Raw genomic sequence first — 21372 nt, forward strand, 5'->3', positions numbered from 1 at the left:
AAAAGGGTGTGAGGGCGGGGAGGGGGGGAGGGCATGTATGTGTGTGTGTGTATGCGAGTATTTAGATGTGAGGCTGTGTTGATGTGTGTCGTGTGCTTTGAAAAAGGTAGGAGCCTCTCATAGGAGCACACATTTGCGTTTCTTCTTGGGCTCTGGGGGCTCCAATGCAGCCAATATCGCCTCATCAAACACATTCTTTAGGCCTTTCTGTGAACACAAACACAAATATACGGGCTCAATGAGGGGCATCGCACACACACAGGTTAAATAAAAGAGGTTGGAGGGACAATCAGTCTTAACAGAAAAAAACAAAGCAGCATATAACATTACTTAGTGGGGTATAATAACAGAATGTGAGAACTACTTGGGAAAAAAATGATTAAAACATAATTATTTTGAGATATTAAAACAGATACAACTAAACTCAAGAAAGAAATTGTGTTTTCCTTCAAATGTTGTTTCAGTTAACTGTGAGAGGGGGAAAAATATCAACACATAAAATCACATGCATGTTTAAGTGCGGTTGAAATCAAAGGCAAGACAAACAAGAAAGTGGAGGAAGAACACAACACAGCCCCTGATGCTACAGCACGGAACCAAAATAGAAGGAGCATTTTCATCCTCGCATACTTTTCTTGACTTTAGATTAAAACTGCTGACTAACCCCTGCAGGAGAGCATCCACATTCAAACACAGAGGATACATTTTAAAACAACAATGATCACTATGCGCGGCTCAAGTGCTGAATGTTTCTGCTCTTTGTGTTTGCCTCCGAGCAGAGCTGCTTACACCATGAGGTCGGTCATGTGAAGTAACCAGAGCTGCTCTATGCAGTGAACCACTAAGCCCCTCAGCGTTGCAAAACTCCATCAACCAACCCCACTAAACTCTTCTCTGACAAAGCGCTGGAAAAAGGAAGGAACCACAGAGAGGAGAGAAAGTTTATTTACCTTTTATTAATTCATTTAACAGGTCATTGCACACAATTAGAACTGTTTTATTATCTGGACTCTCAAGGTAGAAGGATAAGCACCACAGTTAATGGCACCTTGGTGTTATATATAGAGAAGGCTGGGCCAAACCAGTCATAAAACATTTTTCACAATACTTACTTTAAAGAAACATCAAGTGTAGCTTAGACATAAACTGAATATCATTATGCCAAACAAACAAGAAATGCCTGTTCTTGCATTTATGCAGACAAAATGGCCAAACACTCCCTATATATGACATTTGTATATAAAAAGTACTACATTCAGAAAGTATTCAGACCACTTAACTTTTTCCATATTTTGTTTAAATTGCAGCATCTGGCTGATATCGCTGAATTCTTCATTTATTTCTGCACTATTCAGCTTTCCCTCAATTCTGACCAGCCTCCCCGTTGCTGACACACACACATACACACAGCTTGATGCTGCCAACACTATGCTTCAGCATTGGGATGTTACTGTGCATGTGATGAATGACAACTGGTTTTCATCAAATGTGACACTTGGAACAGAGGTTAGACAGGTTTCATCAGGTTCTGTGTCCTTCACTGAGGAGAGATTTCCACATGGCTACTCTACCATAAAGTTTAGATCAGGGGTATGGTGATGGGGATGGGATAGTTATCGGTCTGGAAGTTTCTCTCATATCCGTAAGGCCCTCTGGGGTGTTGTAGACTTCTTCAGACTAAGAATTACAGGGGCCACTTCGCTTTTGGGAACCTTCAAATGTTGCAGACTTTCTTTGCGTCCTTCCCTGGACCTGTGCCTCGACTCAAACCAAGAGACCGAAGTCTAACCATAAAGTAGGTGTAGACTCACTTGCTTATTAGAGGGTGGGGGGCTTCCTGCTTTATACCTTTGATCGACCTGCTGCACCGTACTACCTGCTGACATTTTACTTCCATCCCATGTGAAAAATGCAAACAGAGGAGGTGCTCTGTATATTTTAATACACTGGAAATTGTAAAAATTTCTTCATTTCTTCATGGGACATTGAACACAGAAAGATGAGGGGACAAAATGAAATGATACTTTTTTAGTATGTAGCTGCAACATCCCAAAATATGAGAAAAGTAAATCCATTGTAACACTTTCTGAATGCACTATATGCAACTATTACCACCTGCAGTCAGACAGACTGCATTAGTTTAGTCAAACATCAACAGTTGTACAAAAAATACACAAGCATTAGAAATGGAAGCTCTGTTTAGTGTTGAGATCAATCTCAGTGTGGAGCCATGTGAAGCGTCCAACCCCCTCTACTACATGACAAAGGGGAAAACGAAACTTAGGGAAACAATGGCTACATCCCAAATTACATCCTATATCCTCTGTGGGATACAGTTTCACTGATGATAAGCACTGAGCTAAAGTAGGAAAACTAAAAATATAACAGCGGTGATGTACAAAATCTATGATGTAAAACTCAAGATAGATCACTCTTGAATTAAGGTATGAAGTATATAAGTTGCCACACCAAACAACCTGAATGTCAACTGTTGCAGGTTAGAAAAGGCAACAAGTTGTTCAAGTGCAGAAAGATCTGTGTTAATGAGGCCAGAACACAGATAAGTTGAAGTGCACTCTCACTGCAGAATACTAGTTTTGTTTTAGATGTGAGACTAGTATGAGAACGATGGCCTGGTTAGTTCAGTGGCTGAGATTGAGATTGGTCATGATGTAAAAAGCAGCACATGTTAAAGAGAGAGAGAACGGAGAGATGCAGTAAAGGAATGACAAATGCAGAGAATAAGGGCAATCGAAGGAGGAAGAGATGAGGTGAATGGCACAGAATTTAAAATATACAGCATTTCCTCTTTCTCTGCGTCTCAGGTGGCTCTAGGGCAGCTAGGATAGCTTCGTCAAATACATTCTTCAGCCCTCGCTACAACGACAGGAGAGGAAAGAGAACAACAGCACAGTTAGCACAGCAAACACAGAAAGAGAAAGATGGGAGAGGAGGATAAGAGGAACATGGCAGAACAAGGAGAAAAGTATGTGACACAAAAGAGGAAAGGTTGAATGCGTGAAGGAGATGCATGGCCCCAAAGATGAAGAGTGAAGTGCAACAGTGTTGTGATGAAGAACTCTACTGCGAAGAGAGAGGGCAGGCGTTTGACAGTGGGCTGAGAGTGAGGCGTGGACTGAGCTCCCCGACAGGAAACAGGAAATGACATCAGCAGCTATGCAACAGTAGTGCCAAGGAGGGAGGGGAAGGAGGGAGGAAGGAAGGAGCGGAGCAGGGGCCCAGGGGCTACACCTCAGCTCCATCAACACTATTGTTCTGTTTCTGAGTGAGGTCGAACTCATATGTTCTGCTCTGGGTCATGTTCGATGAGGTTCTTACAACAATGCATCAATGCCAATGCAAATACTTGAGCAGATCAACAGCACTTGACTGCTTTGACTAACCAGACTTTCAAAGATACATCCTGAACACCGCAATATCAATCCAATACTGTCAAACAACTCTACACAGTAATGTGCCAGCTCATTTCTGTCCTCATTTCTCAGGGAGAGTATATCATTTCATTTATTTGGTGTACTTGTACGCTGATGTTACTATTGTGATTCAGAGTATTAACCTATAGATGGTTAAGTAAGAAATTAAGCAAGGCATGCTTTTGAAGAGACTAGCAGTACGCTCGCCTGTACGACTGTAGGCACTCTTTCTTAGATGTCGAGGTTCTCTCTTAAATTTCATCAATAGCAGCGTTTCACACTGTCACACTATTCCACCAGCCCAAGGAAATTCAAAGTCATCTGTTACCAATTGCTCTTTTCACCAGCCGTAATGCTAAAGACTGACCTCTTACTGTAACCAGAATACACCATTATCTACAGCTACATGGTTTTTAAGCCAAAACAGAACATCTAAATGTATTCTTAGCAAGACCACAAGTTGACGAGTTGGAGAGATCGGTGAAACCAAACCAGCATGCAGAACAAAACTCGACCACAGTGTGCACAGACTAGGGGGAAATACGGACATGTTCCTCTTTCCTCCACTTTCTTTGTTCTTGCAACAATTTGTGAGTAGTGTGTGAGTGAGAGTGTGCAAATCTGCGTTATTACCTGTGTGAGGGCTGAGCACTCCACATATTTGACAGCCTTGAGGTCTCTCGCCAGCTTCTCAGCTGTCTCAGGAGTGATGGGCTTTTGCTTGTTCTTGGCCAGCTTCTCTATAGTTGAGGGGTCATCCCGCAAGTCAATCTGGGTCCCGACTAGGAGGAAGGGGGTCTTTGGACAGTGATGGGTGATCTCTGGAACCCACTGGATTCACAAACCAAGGACAACAACAATCAACACACCAAAGAAATGACTATGTGTTAGCACTCAACAACTCTGTTGTTCTGATCATGTCAAAGGCTTTGACTCACGAGTCATACAGTGGCTTCAGACTAAGCTGTAGTCCATGCCTCTACAATTTTGTTCTGCATTTCAGTGCAAATTCTCCATGATATATTTAGTTTTTGATTTGGATGACAATGTTTTCAACAAATTTGTTCATTTACAAATGAATCAAAACTGAACTAAAAGGAGACTGTCTGGAGCAACTGCAACTGCAACTGTTGAATGCTACCAAAATGTTGAATCATCTTCCACGGAAACTCATTTCAGACTTTGGATCAATAGTGTTGTCAGCCAGTGTTGACCATATTTGTTCCTTTTTTTTTTTTTTTTTTTACATCATTGGCTCATGTCAACATGCAAAGCATGGCCGAGACAAATTTGAGATCAATTGCATCAACATTTGTGAAAGCTCTCGATACACAACGCTCTTTATACTGCAGATAAAAAACAACAACAACAACAACAACCAAGCATTCAGGGAGGACTGAAGACCAGAGACAAGAAAAAAGGAGGGTTACACTTGCCTTTTCTTTAACATTTTCAAAGGAGGAGGGGGACACAACAGAGAAACAGACCAGGAAGACGTCTGTCTGAGGATAACTCAGGGGCCGTAACCTGTCGTAGTCTTCCTGACCTGAGGAACAAGATACAAACATGTTAATTCACACAGCCTGGTCCAAACTTGGATATCTCTGCCATTAACACACAGTACATAACAGTCTGCTGTGGAAAGACAACACATTTGACACAGGATTGTACTTTATAAAAACATCTCAAAGTACACTTCACGGGAAGGTTAACAAATGTAATTAAGTCAAGGTTGAAAAAGGAAAAGACATACCTGCTGTATCAAACAAGCCCAGAGTGTAGGGCTCGCCTCCAATCATTACAGTTACAGCATAGTTATCAAACACCTACAACACACAAAGACCAAAATCAATAGTTAGTTGTTTAAATATGTGACATTTTACCACCACAAGATAAATATGTTGATATCAAAATATATATTCTGGCTGATAAAGAACGGTTCTAGCTGATACAGCTCTAGACTGTTGAGGAACACAGCCAAATAAAGTGGACATGGGTCTTTACCATGTGAGAGAGAAGCGACTAAAAGATGGGACCATTTTCACATTTATATAAAATCGAGTCTTTCAACATAACAGCTGCTCAAATACCTACCGTTGGTACATATTCAGAGGGAAACTTGTTTGTGGTGTAAGAGATGAGCAGGCAGGTTTTACCCACAGCACCGTCCCCAACTACAACACACTTGATGGTCTGCATAGCTGTGTTTTACAGTCTTCGCTACTCATTCAAGATCTGGAAGAGAGAAACAAAGAGAGGAAACTTCATTAGTTAAGGACAATCAAAAGTCACAGAGAGACTCACCATGAGAAAAGGTTAAAGCTACCTGCTGCAGAGTACAGTGAAATAATACAGGATCACAGTGAATGCAATTTTGCTTTTGTGGAAAGACATTACTGGCGTCAATTATAGCCTTGAGGATTACTTAGGGGTAAATTAGAGCTGTATTGTAGTGTCATTTTGCTACAGAAGAAAAAGAAAGCATGTGGTTGTTACTGAACAATTTTCTGTGGGAGACTCAACACCAGATGGCTATTTCATTATTTGTCAATGACAAACTGTTGCTAAAAGCACTTTGACATAACTGTAAAATTGAATTACTCTGACCAAAGGCCTGCGTAAAAATCTCATTATCTACTTGACACTGGGACATTTATGTGGAGACAACTCTTTCCAGTGAGCAATTAATAACTGAATCTCCCTGATCAACCACTGAGTCAGTGAAAGTGTCCAGATGTCCAGGGATTAAAGGGATTGTAAAGATCCACATCTGGAGACCCATTTGGAGACTAAATAACATAGTATCAGTGTACTTCACACAAAGGTAATGCACACTTTGTGGCTGTGCTACATCAGTATTTAGGTGGAGGAAATGTTTAAGTAGAGGGAAAAGACGCCAGATTGACACTCTCCTGTCAACAAAATGTCAAAAACACCAACTGGGAATCAAATCTACAATTAGATTGTGTGTCAGTGTTTGCCTGACACAGTAACATCACCACATGTCGACATTAAAGTTAAGTGCTGAAGAGGTTCAACACCCTTGAACTGTTCAACAACAACAACAACAACAACAACAACAACAACAACAAATTGCTGTTTCGTAAAATGCAAAAGATAGAGACAGTTTCACCTTAAAAACAGTCAACACAGCTTTGGCTTGCATTTGTTTCGATTTTAAACCTCACATCACAACTAAGCAACAAACCAATTGAACATGTGACCATTCCCTTTAACATATTTGGAATACAGACACTGGGATATGGATCAAATTCTCCTAGAAAACCACAAGGCTGGACCAAAAACGGGGCAATTTTCAGACTCTGAACAATGTCAGGGTCATTAAAAGGTCACGTCTTTAGCTGGCCAGCAGCAGAAAGCGAGTACCTTCACGTTTTTTGCTGCTGTAAACTTATCTCTGTGGTTTTCTTATTGTGTGTGAATATCTTCGATGAAAATTACCTATTTAAAGTAAAACTGTGGAGGTTGACCTTAAATCTTTTGGTAATAACACACAGTGCATCATGATGCAGTGTGCATTTTGGGAAAACACACCAGCCTATATGTTGTATGTGGACCACAGTATTCCCCTGTTTCTCCTCCACAAGTTTCAGTATGTCAGCGCTAAGCCACTGCAGAGCTCTGCACCACTGTGTGGGGGTGGGGGTGTCATTGAGAGAAACAGGAGGGACAAACTGCAGGCACCAAATGTTACAGTATGAACGTGGTATAACAGAGGGACAGAACACAGGCCAATGTTTTTCAGAAACACAAGGATGTCACTGATTTCTTTCGCAAAAGGCTGACATTGTTTGTTAGACAGATCTTCATATAATCTGTTTTCAAATGTTTAGTACTGCAGTGCTGACTATAAATATAATTGTATAAAAACTTTTTCATAACACACACCAGGAGTTTCCCTGCCTAAGAAGATCCCACACTAAATAAAAAAGAAATTAAAGATTAAGTCTGGTTCTGATAATTGATTACATTCATGGGGGCAGCCAAGGCTGGGGCACAGGCTAAAATGCATACCCATTTAATATTCATCATACCAATTATAGTGTCATTCTGACCAAGTGCCTATCACTCAATCGTGAACCAGTTACTATCGTGGGAGAGAATATAAGTTCTTTGAAGGTTTGCAAAGTGAGCCAACTTCAAACTGGATTCAAGAAAGATGACCCAGACTACGACTAAACTACAGCTAATAAGAAAAAATATGGATGGGACAACAGAGAGAAACCACTTGTCCTGTACAGATGTATGTATCTGTATTTAACAAGTTAATTAAACCTGAAATTTTAGGTCCAACTTGGTAACATACTCAATATGCTTAAAATGGAAAATGATCTCTCTAACACAAACTGTTCAATGAACCATTTTCACTCCTGAACAGAAAGCTGTTATTAAGCTCCATACTAACTGTTGCATGACAGTTAACATGACCCACCAGTGTATTCGCTACCGTCTACCACAACTATTTAGGAAACATAGGGCCTAACTATCCAACCTCATTTGACATCAACAGTGTTTCTAATTTTTCCAAACAGAACAAACTGGAAAGCAGGGCAAAAAGCTGAGGCACAGAGGCTGTATTAGTCAAATATTTTCTATCAGTAACATTTTCTTAATGATTATGAAAACATACAATGGCTGTCTGTTGCATCTGTGACTACTACAGGTTACAAAGGGGTGCAGCAACAACGATATAGAGTGAATACATGCTGTGGGACTTCCTCTCCGTGAGGCAAGTGCTTGCAGGATTGAGAAATCCCATATTCAGAGAGTTTTGCCAACATGTTCCCCAAACTCAAAACTCTGGTTAAAACCTAACCGCAATTGGCTCTGCATGCCAAAACATGCACTCAAGAAAACTGTGCAGTTTAACACTAAAGGTCAATTGAACTTCACAACTATGCTTTGTTCATAATTAAATTGTAATTGTGTCATTCTGTAAAATCGCATTGCTCACATTAGCCTGTTCAGGCACAATAACCAGTGTGATATTGTCCTCATTAATCTGATCTGTATGGTGTTGACAGGAAAAGTCACCGCACAGTCTGGCAGAGTCAGAAATCATTTCTAAAATGCTGGAATATTGTGAACAGGAGGCCAAAATGTGGCAAAAATATACGAGTTTCAAAATGAAAATGAAGTAGTGTGGCTGTGTGGATGTAGCCTAAGGCCAACTAGCATTGTGGTGGAAAGATGGTGATGGTTTACATAAATAACTTGTATTGGTTTGTAATGAAGCCTGAATGGAGAGGGGATGGGATAATGACCCTCCCAGTAAATTTCTGTTGAGCAGGTGAAGCTTAGCGAGGACTGCATCCTGTGGGCAGGTGACACAAAGTGAAGTTGGCTTAGCTGGCATTTTTATTAGAGGGGCACAACATTCAGTAGAAAGTGATAATACCACAATATCAATGAGAAGACAAGTAAGTCAAAAATAAATAACCAATAGCTGCATTGATGACAGGTGGAAGTAAGACCCGAAAGCCCTAGCTTTACAGACACTCTGCCGTTCATGCGTTTGGTTTGCAGTTTAGGTGTTTTATGCCTACATGTTGAGCATTAAGCATGATTTACCTTATCCATGTTATACACATACTTGTAATTTGTGCAAATAATTCAGGCTTTTCCTACACTATCACCATGTTGAGTGAAAAATAACATGTTCTTACGATCTCCAAAGTTTATACACCCATTCTAAATAAATACCCAAGAGAGTTACAACATTCCAGCAGACAACACTAAGAAACGCTGTGCTTCATGCACAAACTAAAGCAACTGCTGGGCAAGGGTTGACACAGTCTGAAGAAATCCTTTGCCCACTTTAAGAAGTCTATCACAATCAGTGGTCAGCTGCAAACATGTCTGTTGAATGTGTCTCTAGTGACCAATCATGATTAGATATCACCGCACGCTTCTATGTAAATAAACAAATATATATATTATTATTTTCAGCTAGTCCAACAGTGACACAAGAATCTACTGTTGGTGTGTTTGTGTGGGAGAAAGGGGAGGGGGGGAACGGAGGATCAGATCTATTCATCGCACATTGCATAGTTTTACCCATACAACATAAAAATATATATTTACAGTTCATTATGAAACTGTTGCAGAACTACTGCGAGAGCAAGGGATGTCAGATGTGTAGGTGGTCCTTCAGTGTGGGCGAGTGCATACCACTTCTGAATTTGACCTTGCATCTAAGGTGCATTTTACACTGGTACTGAATGGATGTTAATATCAGGTCTGACCAGTGCCTTAGTTTCACAGCATGGTAATTACAATCACATCAATTCAAATAAGTATAAGCCAAAGTATATGTTCTTCTAGGGGAGGTTACTTATTACTTAAATATTTTATCAACTCCAAAATAAACTCTTAAGTAAGGCCATTGCAAATGGGGAACAGAGGGTGGCTGCAGCACCAATAATGCCGCCAGACTTAATCCACGCATTTGTGTTTGTGGGCCAGCAAGTACTCTGAGGACAGGCCAGCTTTAAGACTAGCAGTGAAAGGAACTTAGGTTCAGTTTGATGTGGCACTTTTCTCATAACAAAGATCCTAAATGGAAACTGACTCTGATTGTGAATAACTGCATCAAGCACCAGATTTTTCAAATAAACTCTAGCAGCTCCATCAAAACTGAGCACTGCAAACGCAGCTCTCCTCCTACTAACCACAGATTCAAACACCACTTCATCCCCACAGCTCGCTATGCTACGACTGGCATTACTGCGGATTTAACAACATTTCCTCAATGATTGGTCAAGGCTTCCATCCATGCTCATCTGAAACAAATACACAGGGATGGGCTCAAGGCTTGACCAGGAAAATCCTTGGACATCTGGTCATTTGAAACCTCATATTGCAGAACTAAGGAAGAACTCGTACGCATTTCCCATGAGGTTTCTATCCAAATTATTTTTAAATTTGCCTAAAATTAACGTTAGCCTTTACATTACCTTTCCGTGCTCAAAACTTGTGACGTGCCGACATCTACGATCAAAATTGATATTATGACTGTAACTGTGACCCTCTGCGATTGATCATTACTGAATACCAACTACATAACATAACAAAAATAATATGATATCACAAGTTGCAGGTATGGCTGCGAGTAAAAAACTAGCGCTAGCCTGAATACGATGATAGCCTTGGCTGCTAGATTTCGGCCACATCCCCGGCCTCAATATGGCCTAATTTCCTGCCGGTTATTTTTCATTCTCGATAAACTTACTGGCTCTCCTTCTTTTCAACCGGTCACTCCTACTAACCCAAACTTTAGCATCCAAACAATACCCCGTAGAGATATTGAGAAGATTGTACTCAGATTGAGAAAAATATGACCCCAATATTTGTTACGCCTTTTTTTTTTTCAGCTCGTTAAGCGGCTAACCGCTAGCTAGCAGCTACCTGCATCTCTGGTTCACCGGCTTTGCTTGAGGCCGAAGATATGGAGAACATACAATCTCACTATAGTGGCCAATAAATTCAATATCTCCTTTACGGTATAACGTTATTTCATACAGTCCGATATTATAAGTACTTATTATATGCCTGCATTTGCCAAAGTTGTCCTGCCCAACTGGGTTGCTAGCTAACTAGATGAGCTAACCATAGCGGATGCTGTTGCCGAATGACAGATATAAACTGACAATTACAACCACTGTATCACAAATGTATAGTATAGATGACATTGGCGTAATTTAAACTAAAAAGCCAACCACAAATGTGTCCCCATTAACGAAAAAAATACATTTTCCCCCTTACCGTATCCTCTATTTGTGTCTTTACGCCGGGCGTTGGCAGCTCCGCGCTAGGGGCTTCCCAGTCAACAGAACAGGGACACGTTGCGTTGCGTAGGGAAGTACTACGTAACTACGTTAATCAATTTCACAAAAAAAATGGTAGGAAATCAGTTGCTGTCTGCACCTACCCCCCTTTCTTTTTTTACTACAAACACTTTATATTGGACAATCTGAACACAGCTCAGGGTACCCTCCTCAAAGTAAAATGTATGCTTTTTGCAGCAAACACTCTACGAATACAACTTCACAAATAAGCAAAAAATTAGGATCAGCAGTTCAGATAGAATGTGGCTACAGCAGGAAATAATACAGTCTGAGCTTAATGACAATCTAGGTTTTAAACAATTTCAACATCTGAAATTAACCATAATATTTAGCTGTAGCTGTTTAAAAAAAAAAAAAAAAAATCAAATATATTCTACCTACTTTGTGTAAGACATTTCTAGAGAAAAGTTTTCCTCATGTCTATATTCAGTGAACAAGTGTATACATTTCTGTTAGGATTGGTAAATGTAATGCATAATCACATCAGTTAGCATATTGATCAGAAACAATCTAAATATTTCAATTTTTTTGCACCACACTGTATTTCACTAAACCTTCCATCATGCAGAGATACCCTTATTTGCATCAAAAAAAAAAAAAAAAAAAAATTATGACACAAACTAATTGTCCTTTATATAAATGTACTTTGTTCTGCTATAGTCTATGTGGGGCTGGGAGTTTGACCTACATAAGTACGTTGCAATACTGCTGTCTGCCAATAGATGGTAGTGTAGTTCTATGACCTAAATACTCAGGAAAGAACTGAGGTCTGGGTCACACTTACGAGTGGACTATGTCAAAATATGAACAACAATAGTAAGAAAAAAACAATGTTTATTCTGAAAATTGATCCATATAGTAGAAAGAAACAAATTACAATATTCATGTCATAAACACAAACATACTCAACGCCTTAAGCAAAAACAAAACAGAAAGAAGAAATATTGTTTTTCAGAGTGAAGGTATGACTTGTAGGTGTCTCCATTGTCCTAGCTCGACACACTCTGCAGCAAGGTAATGTTGTCTCCTTTCAACATGATCCTCCCTGTGAGACACAGATAGAGGAACAAAAGAGAGAGAAAACCAAGTGGAGGTTGATCAAAAGAGTAAGATGATGGATGGAAAGAGATACAGTGTGTCAGTTCACCTCTGGACAAAGCAGTAAGTGTCCACCAAGCTGGCTAAAGATGTAAGGGAATCTGGTGACACAGTATATTATGAACCATCAGTAACATGTTAGGTTTCTCTCTCTCACTGCCTTTCCCTTCACAGCTCAGGTGTGTTTATTAGGTAACATATACGCCAAAAGAAAAAAGGCTCAATGAAGAAGCCTAGCAGTCCACAAACAATCACTAGGACAGTTACTATAATATGTCCTGAGTGGGTGAAAGGAAACTTGTGATGCAGGCCAGGGTGTTCCTTGGGTCGATTTTAATTACCTGAGAGATTTTGTGTGAACAATCATATTGGCATTCTTAACTGGAACAAGTGAGATAATTTTAAACACATACTGAGAGGATTTTGAAGATGAGTTATAATCTTCTGCACCAGATATGTATGCTTGTCATAGGAAGACATAGGTGAAACTTATTTTGTTAATTATGACTCATCAAGAATGTCAGTAAGTCCAAGCAGTCAACCTACATCACAACACCTGCACCCTGGAACTCAGTCTCCTTTTAAATGCTATTACACCTGTGCATTCTCTACAGGTTGAGTTGATTAAAGCAGCAAAATAATCGAGATCAGTGACAGCCTACTTTTTTTTTTTTTTAAAGGCAAAAGAAAATGTAGCAGACTCTTACCCAGTGGCTTTCTGTTCTTAGTCTTCATGTGGACTTCCTCAGCATCGTCAAGAACCAGGTTCATGTACTCATCAAAACCCTTCGACAGAGAGAGGTCAATTAGTAAAAACAAGTTTCAACAGGCCCTATTAAGGAACATTTACATATATTTCCCCTAAATCCACCAAATTTCTGTGAGAGTTAGTTTCACGAATTTCAAAGACAGCATGAACACGTGAATGGCTCATTTCAGCCTGCTTAATGTAGCCTGTACATGAGCTGGTGTGACTAAATGGAACTGACTGCTCTACAAGGTCTCCTGCGATGCAGGTTTTTTGAGTGTCTTTGAGAAACCTGACAACAGAAAAAAAATCAACCTCACACCCACTTCAAATCCTGCTGACACAAAAAAAACAGTCGATCAATCAGTATAGTAACAAAAACGGTGTTGGTTCAACATTAAATTTGATGCTAAAAAATCAAATTTACAATTGTTACAATTATGCTCAACTTGATGAATATCCCAAAACTCAATACTGTACAACACCAAAGCATATTTTTTTACTATTAAGTTCTACAAATTAATTTAAAAATGGTAAACGTTTATTACATTACATCAGCATCCATACATATTTACTTTGTTGAAACAATTTGGCAGCAATTACAGCCTCAGGGAGGCTATTATTGTCTGTGACATGACAAACACTGCACTCTTGATATTGGGATTCTTCTATATAGGTAGGTACTACCTACCTATATAGAAGAATCCCAATATACCTAGTAGGTAGGTGGGTACCCTCTGGCTTTATTGGGTTCAAGACAGGGCTCAAGCTCTACCAACTGACTGGACTCAGAGTTGTCTCTGCCACTCCTGAGCTCTCAGTAATGATTAGGGTCATTGTCCTGTTCGACCACCTTCAACCCAGTCCGAGGTCCTGAGCACTGTGGACCCAGGCTTTAATCAAACACATCTCTACTCTGCTCCATTCAGTTTTCCTCACACCCCTCCTTGATGCTGTCACCGCTGTTGAGATGGTGCTGAGGAGAAGCTTCCCTCTGCCATAAAGCCCTGATCAGCGGAGCTCTGCATTGTCATAGCCAAACATCTAAATACTAATGTCAATGTGACATCATAGTTTTAATTCATAAAATGACATTTATGGCTCTTAAAACAAGTTTTCATCACAAATAATGTGTCTGTCATCGACTGTCAAACAGTTCTATTCACAACCATAATAAGTAGCACAAGAAACCAAACTAAATGTCATGTTCTGCTGATCTCTTCTGCTCTTAAATCACAGCACAGCACCTACACACAACAATACAATACAATACATATTTATTTATATAGCACATTTAAAAATACAACCCAGGTTGTCCAAAGTGCTGTACAATAAAACACACAAGCAAACTAGTGGCAATACAACTAGATGGGATACAGGTCAGAACAACAGAACAACGCTGCTGAGACGAGCCGCGGTGCGCCGCCGCCCGGTGATCAGAGCAGCAGAGGGCAGCAGGCAGTGATCCGCTGCTCTGGTGACCTCGGTCAGTGCGGTGCAGCCGCTCCGCGGCGCTGACGGGTGGTCAGACGTTCAAATGCATGACATTTCTGCTTATTGTGCGTGTAATCTGTCCATTAAAATCAACAAGTGTCTGCAACACTGCTGCATCCTTGTGTGGTCACGTCCACCACCTGGCATGCAGCGCACATTCTGCTCAACACACCTGCCGTCACTCCATCAGAAAAAAACTGAATGCACTACTGTTACCACTTTATCTGTGTGTAGGCTAATGCATAATCCTTAGACCATAAAGTATTTGGCATTGGGTGGAAACATTATGTGTAAAACCATTCCTTTATTGAATTAATTTGTTGAAAGACTTTTTTTTTTTTTTTTACTGAAACTGACTAAAACTAGACGAAAACCTTGTTGAGTTTTGTCGACTAAAACTAGACTAAAACTATCACATATAGGAATGACTAAAATTGACTAAAACTAATAAGTATTTTCGTCAAAAAGACTAAGACTAAGACTAAATCTAAAATGCCTGCCAAAAACAACACTGTACTACAGTCATTTGAGTGCAGTCAGTCTGCAAAGGAGCTCTGTCACCTAAGGTTTTTTAGTTGGCCTGAAAACTGAAAAAACTTGGTGGTCTTTCTTTGTATTACACTTACTTTCTTTTTCTTATTCTTTTTATGACAATAAAATCGGAACCACCTAGTTGTTATTTCTAGTCACTTTAAAAGGGTAGGGGGCAAGTCCACGTGTGGTTTTACTTTGTTAATGCTACAGTATTTTAACATCTTAGTGTGGAAGACTACCTCATGTTAACATGCACGTTTTCTGATCCACATTGACTTGGGAAAATGACAACAGTGCCCACAGACATGACACATTGTGCACTTAGTTAGTTAGATTCATTATTCATGAGCCAGTAAATTGGTACAAAATTTGTTTTTACTTTAGTTGAAAGAAGTCAAACAGAGAAAAAAAAGTTAACTTACAATAATGCAGCCCTCTATCCGCATGTTCACCTGTTCATACAACCAGACCTGAATCCGTGAGCGCTGAGAAGGAGAGAAAGGAAATTTACATTTTAGTCCAACAACACAAAAAAAAACAGTATTCAGAAGTATCAGAATTGACTATAATATGAAGACGATCTAAGTACTTACATTTTGCAGATACCTGAAAATTAGGTTCTGAAACATGGAGTTAAGGAAATTCAATGTACATATTAGAAAACACACGGTAGATATGTTCACAGTGACACAGTGATAATGTCACCTGATCACATTCAGACTTGGATCACAATAAGATGAACAGAAAGACAGTGAGAAATCCCTCAGGTACTGTCTCTTAATTTAAGACTCATTACATATTCTGGCAAGTAATTAACTCACTACAATTTAGGCTATTAGAAATTCTCCTGTGAAATCACAAAACCAAATAGACAAGTTTAAACACAAAGACATTTGTGGCGGCAATCAAGATGATTTGCTTTGACATTACTTGTTATTAGAGCTGCTACTTCATTTATAATGAAATGCGCTGCAGATTATTCAATAAAAAAGTAATTCCATATAATATGAGAAAATTGTTTATAACGTCTTCGAATTGTCTATTATGCCAAAGCATTTTGAAGAAGGTCCAAAGCCCAAAGACATTGGTCATTGGATTTCTGGTCAATGATGTGATGCAACCTAATGTCAGGTTTTACAAATTTGTCACATTATTTAGAAAAAGAGTGGTTCTTTTGTAGTAACACCATTTGATATTTCCAGGGGCATTCAGTCTTACATTTGTTAAAATATGGTTCAAATGACATAAAATCAACATCAAAATGTACATTTGAACAAATCTGATTAATGCTTTTAAAACAAGTCTTGAAGATATTTCTGAATTGCTCATCTTGCCAATCCTTAATTGTCACTGACCCTTTTTACAATAAGAAGGAAAACACAGCTAAAGTGAAATTGAAACATTATGAAATGCAACTACGTGATTTGTTAAGTACCCAACTAAGGTACGGTATGTGCTAAACCTATTTGATATCCTTGTCTAGAACCGGTTAACAGAAATCCTGGTCTTTGCATGTGAAGGACGCCACCATATAAAACATGAGCAGCTCTCCTGTCCTGAGATCAGCGTGTAACATACTGGTACCTGATTTTAGCGGGGTTGCATCGACACACCAGTCGTTTCAACTCAATACAGTGAGCAAGAACTGTTTGCAAAAGTAACTCGGACGAATACGTTACCCGCTGTTTGTTATAAGTCTTAGGATACCCATATTATCCGATTAATTGTCTGTATTCGTCCACTAATGGACAATGAATGATTAGCTAGCTAACGTGAAAGGGCTAATAGCTTAGCTAGCTGCTAAATTCAATGTAGCAACCGATTCAACCGCTCACGTCGCTCACAGCGATAAAAGGATACGATGGGCTGCACCATAACCTTCTGGACCTTCTGTCCTTGTCCTCTGTACGCCATCCCTCCAACAAAAAATACCAGCGGTTGGTATAAGAAGAAAAAAATTGCACCTCTTTAGCAGAGCGTACTTCAACGAAACACTCACGTTGAGAATTTGCTTCAATGGCGGGTTTCCTTCCGCGTGCAGCGCCAGTGGTAATAAAAGTGCATCATGATTTAAAACAGCGCCCCTGCAGGTAGGATGTCTCTACTGCATCTACATGTGGACCCATGTACGGTATGATTGTATGTCCTTACAGAATATTCCCTTTATGATCAACAGGTGGAAATATGGTATTTTCATTAAATGCTTCTCCTTACACTTTTTCATTATCAGAGACACTCAGAGCTGAAGCTGCAAATTGTTTCTGAGTTGTCTGTACGTCTGCATAGGCCTACATAGCCTACATCTCATTCTCATGGACATGATATCTCAATAACATCTTGAAGGAACATCATCAAATTTGACATAAGCAACAGTTTGGAACTCAGGATAAACTGATTAGATTTGGGGGGTCAAAGGCCTCACAAAACACAGAAAGTGGCCTTTTGAACACAGCATCTCAGCAATGCTTGAAATTTTTTTTTGGCACAAATGGCAATTTGGGCTTAAGGAAGAATTGAGTAAACTTTGGTGGTCAAAGATCAAACGTTTAGCCTTTATACTCAAGACTTCACACGGCAAAACTTAACACAAATGGTTTGTGTCGTATGTATTTCCTGATAAAGAACCAAGTGTCAATTTCAGCAGTTAATAAATACAGGTTCAAATCTATTCTCATATCAACCTCTAGAGTGTGCTGTGCCATATCAAACGTCACCACAAGTAGCGGAGCAGTATTTTTGACATAATGTCTGAACTGTTGGCTGAAGTTAACAGCAGTTTCTCTGGGTCAGGGGTAATAAAGGAAAACCAGTGTTCTCTGATGATATAGAATTGGCGTTGCTTCAATATTTTTACATTACCAGAAATCCAGAGGGAAGTTTTGGGGATCTGTTGCCAGATGTATCATGACAATCAGCCTGCATCTGACCATAACTGGCCAAGGTATTCCCTCTGATATTTTTAGATGGTAGGCTATTATATAAAGCAGGATTGGCAATTTCTCTGTTATACCTGTAATATGATGAGCTGAGTCAGAGAGGCCAGCCTTGAGTGTGCAGTTAACAATAGTATTAATAACATACAACACAGGCTTGTCCCCTTGCTCAGAAGAGAAAGTGTGACGGAAATTAGCAGCCGTGGACAGACAAGAGTCCGCGAGTGGGGGGAAAGAAAAGACGCAAGGAGCCTCGATGGCGCAGGCTGAGGTGTCGCCTTTCAGGGCAGGGACCCCTCGGCCACATCTTAAAAGGCAGGGCTGCTGCCGCTTGTGGTGGCGTGCGTCGCTCATCGGGCATCGCTGTCAAGTGCCACATGCTTGTCTTTGTGCTATGAGAGCAGGAATGGGCTGCTGACTCTCAATGCCACACGCCTGCTTGCATTCTCAAGGAAGAATGGGAGAAAGGAGACTCTGCAGACACTGGTGCTCCAGCTGGCCACCATACTGTGGAGGCCCTGGAGTCTAAACAACAATGAGAAGGGTATAGTTTTAACATGCACAGAGTGTGGTGTCTCAAACTACTGTCATGGCCTTACTCACTGACAAGGTCATGCGGGCATCTTCTGTTATCTCTGGGGAGTGTTCTTATAAAAGACAGCAATTTGGAATGATAAAATATAATTAGTGTGAAAAATGTATTTAAAAAGGGGCAAATAAACCTTAATAGTAAAGTTAAAATGCAATCTTCAGTCATAATACTGTAAGTCGCTGTACTTGTGAAACAACAAACAACACTGGAAGTGTCTACTGGAATATTCTATAAATAGGAAAGTCACGCACACACACACACACACACACACACACACATGGCCAAACAGGATACTCTGCCACCACTTGCGGTGTGTGTTTTCTATGATTTCTTGAGCCTGGTTTTCCTACCTTCTCTTTCCACGTCTGACCCGGGCCAGAGGAATTGCCCTGGTTAGATCAACCTCCTCTCTACATCACTTCCTGTTCCTGTTGGTGGTGATTGTTCTGAGGGGAAGGGAAGGCAGACGGGATGGGGAAAGAGGAGGAGGGAGGTCAGGGGGGTGGTGGTGGTTGTTGTTGGTGGTTCTTTGTTCCTCTGTCTGCCTCACCTGCTTGGCCCCCACCTGACAGGCTTGACCCCTGCAGGCCTGGTAGAGCCAGCCAGACAACCCGCTGACTGCCTGTTTCCTGCCTCGCTGACTGACAGGATATTCATAGCATGCTTGGGACACAGTCAGACTGCTGATCTCAGCCCATGTATACTTTTACTATAAAACTGTCACTGTTTATTACCGCTTATTAGATACAAGAATAAAAATCTTCTCTTTAGGCTATGTGATGTAATGCATTGTGGGATTGCAGAGAGGTTTTTCTACATTGTGGGGACTCACATTTTAGAGGGGCACTCACAATTTGATGTCGGTAAATAGCCATATAGTTTGTTCACAACTTTCTGCTATATCCCATAGTATGTTGCGTGAGTTAGAGTTATGCAAGATATGTGCCAGTAATAATGTAAAATGAGGATGATGGAGATGTGACAGATTGGTGTCAGAAGACAATGGGCACTTGAAGACTTTAGGTGGTGCTGTAGCACCTGCCCTTTTGGCTTCTGGCTAGATGAGTGACATTTTAAAAAAGAATTTGAACTTCAAATTTTTTGAAAATGCTGGTTACCTTGGAGTTTTTATTTGGTGACACGACACCACACAGCCAAATCTGGTTGACTAATGTACGCAAATGAAGAGCCCTGTAGCAGTAGAGCATCCACTCCTCGCTGACATGTCCCTAATGGTGGTGACAATCACGTAACCATAGTGTTTTTTTCCACCAATCCTGTACTGTTAACAACAATCCATAACCTATGTATCATTTTAAAAAATTAAGTTACGTTAATTACCGAATGCGGGTATCCCAGTCACTCACCTGGGAGAGTACAACAAAGGTTAGTCCTAGTTCAGGTTTGTATGTATTTTGGCTACATGTCATCCCCTCTCTCTCAATGCCCTTCCTGTCTCTCTTTCACTGCATCCGATTAAGGGCAAGCAATGCCCAAACAATACCTCTAAAAAGAAAAAAAAAATCACAAAATAACAGTTAAAATCTGGCTTGAGAAACAATGGCTGCAGTTGGGCCACCGGCACTTACAGTCAATGCACTGCCCTGCGCTGTAGTTTAATGTCAGAGGGCATATTATAAACTCTTGCACTGAAGCAATGGCTGAAGCTCTTGACAGGACCGCTGAGTAAACAGCTGTTACTGCTAATGTTGGATGTGGCAATAGCAAAAGTTACAAATAGCTCCTTTTAGATTAGATTAGATAACATGAAATGCATCTGTAGGGGAAATTCTGTTTGACACAGCAGCACTGGGGGGTGTGGGGGTTGGCGGTAGTGGTGGGGTGGGGGAGGTATATCAAACAAGAAAAAAAAGTCTACATGTCAGAAATAATTAAAAAACAACAACTAAGAAATATAACAAGGAATAATAGGCATGTGTGATACATTACTTATGTAAAGAGTTTCTCAGCATCAATGCACATCAACTCCTCATAGAAGGAAATGTTCTGGTAATATTGTCTCACCATGATCAACTAAAAAATATCAGAAATCTATAGTTACGGCTCACTGTAAAGACTGAGTTTTCCATTAGGCAATAATGAAATAGTAGGATACCCAATGATATACATTCATGAGATCTTAAAAGCAAGTGGAAATCATCTCACTTTATATTGGATATAAACAACAACAAAAAAAGCGTGAATGCCACAGAACCCATTTTTACTGCCAGACTCAGTGACTTTGACTTACAGCTGGTGCTTTGGTGAGCATTGTGATAGCAGGTTTTTATAACCTGTAGGTGAACCCCCTACCTATTCACGCACCCATTCATGCTTGGTGCAACACACAGGTCAGTGTTTCTGCTGCTGTTCCCTCCAGGCGATGGTATCACTCAGCGAGGTGATAGCAGTGGAATGGCCTTTATCAAACGAGTGTGATTGCTGACATGTTTATTCCCTTTATTCAAATGAAACAATCAGTTTGCTTCTCTGCAGGGTGGAGTGACTCATTATTGGTCTAACCTGTGATGTAGGACACAAACCAATTATAGAAGCATGTGTGATCATGTTTTTATTTTATGTGATCTAACTTTACCAAAGTTCACGAATGTGAGTCATATAATTATCTCACTGTACTTTTTCAATCCGCAGAAGCTGCAAAAAACCTGGT

The 21372-nt window shown here is 40.2% G+C and overlaps 2 protein-coding genes across 2 annotated transcripts; both read right to left on the reverse strand.

Annotated features, from left to right (window-relative positions):
• On the reverse strand, positions 1-11297 carry cdc42 (cell division cycle 42). Its single transcript, XM_083972614.1, has 6 exons — positions 11220-11297; positions 5529-5669; positions 5188-5260; positions 4871-4980; positions 4068-4265; positions 1-207 (listed from the first exon to the last, which is right to left on the reverse strand). The coding sequence occupies exons 2-6, from the start codon at positions 5631-5633 to the stop codon at positions 118-120; spliced, it is 576 nt and encodes a 191-aa protein (XP_083828740.1). The 5' UTR covers positions 5634-5669; positions 11220-11297; the 3' UTR covers positions 1-117.
• Positions 11298-12125: 828 nt separating this feature from the next.
• snrpe (small nuclear ribonucleoprotein polypeptide E) lies at positions 12126-17212 on the reverse strand. Its single transcript, XM_083971525.1, has 5 exons — positions 17037-17212; positions 15770-15796; positions 15599-15661; positions 13108-13186; positions 12126-12347 (listed from the first exon to the last, which is right to left on the reverse strand). Exons 1-5 carry the CDS (start codon positions 17088-17090, stop codon positions 12292-12294), a joined length of 279 nt encoding a protein of 92 aa, XP_083827651.1. The 5' UTR covers positions 17091-17212; the 3' UTR covers positions 12126-12291.
• Between the last annotated feature and the right edge of the window lie 4160 nt (positions 17213-21372).

The sequence above is a fragment of the Trachurus trachurus genome (genome assembly GCF_905171665.1).
Source record: "Trachurus trachurus genome assembly, chromosome: 5".
Lineage (NCBI taxonomy): Eukaryota > Metazoa > Chordata > Actinopteri > Carangiformes > Carangidae > Trachurus > Trachurus trachurus.

Bases quoted from the DNA above. Each gene is read 5' to 3' on its own strand.
- cdc42 (XM_083972614.1), bottom strand. From the start codon at position 5,633: ATGCAGACCATCAAGTGTGTTGTAGTTGGGGACGGTGCTGTGGGTAAA. The intron at 5,261-5,528 runs GTAGGTATTTGA...TGTGTGTTGTAG, and splicing joins CCTCTGAATATGTACCAACG to GTGTTTGATAACTATGCTGT. The intron at 4,981-5,187 runs GTATGTCTTTTC...CTTGTTCCTCAG, and splicing joins GGGCTTGTTTGATACAGCAG to GTCAGGAAGACTACGACAGG.
- snrpe (XM_083971525.1), bottom strand. From the start codon at position 17,090: ATGGCGTACAGAGGACAAGGACAGAAGGTCCAGAAGGTTATGGTGCAG. The intron at 15,797-17,036 runs GTATCCTTTTAT...TCCATGTTTCAG, and splicing joins AGGTTATGGTGCAGCCCATC to AACCTAATTTTCAGGTATCT. The intron at 15,662-15,769 runs GTAAGTACTTAG...TCTCCTTCTCAG, and splicing joins TTTTCAGGTATCTGCAAAAT to CGCTCACGGATTCAGGTCTG.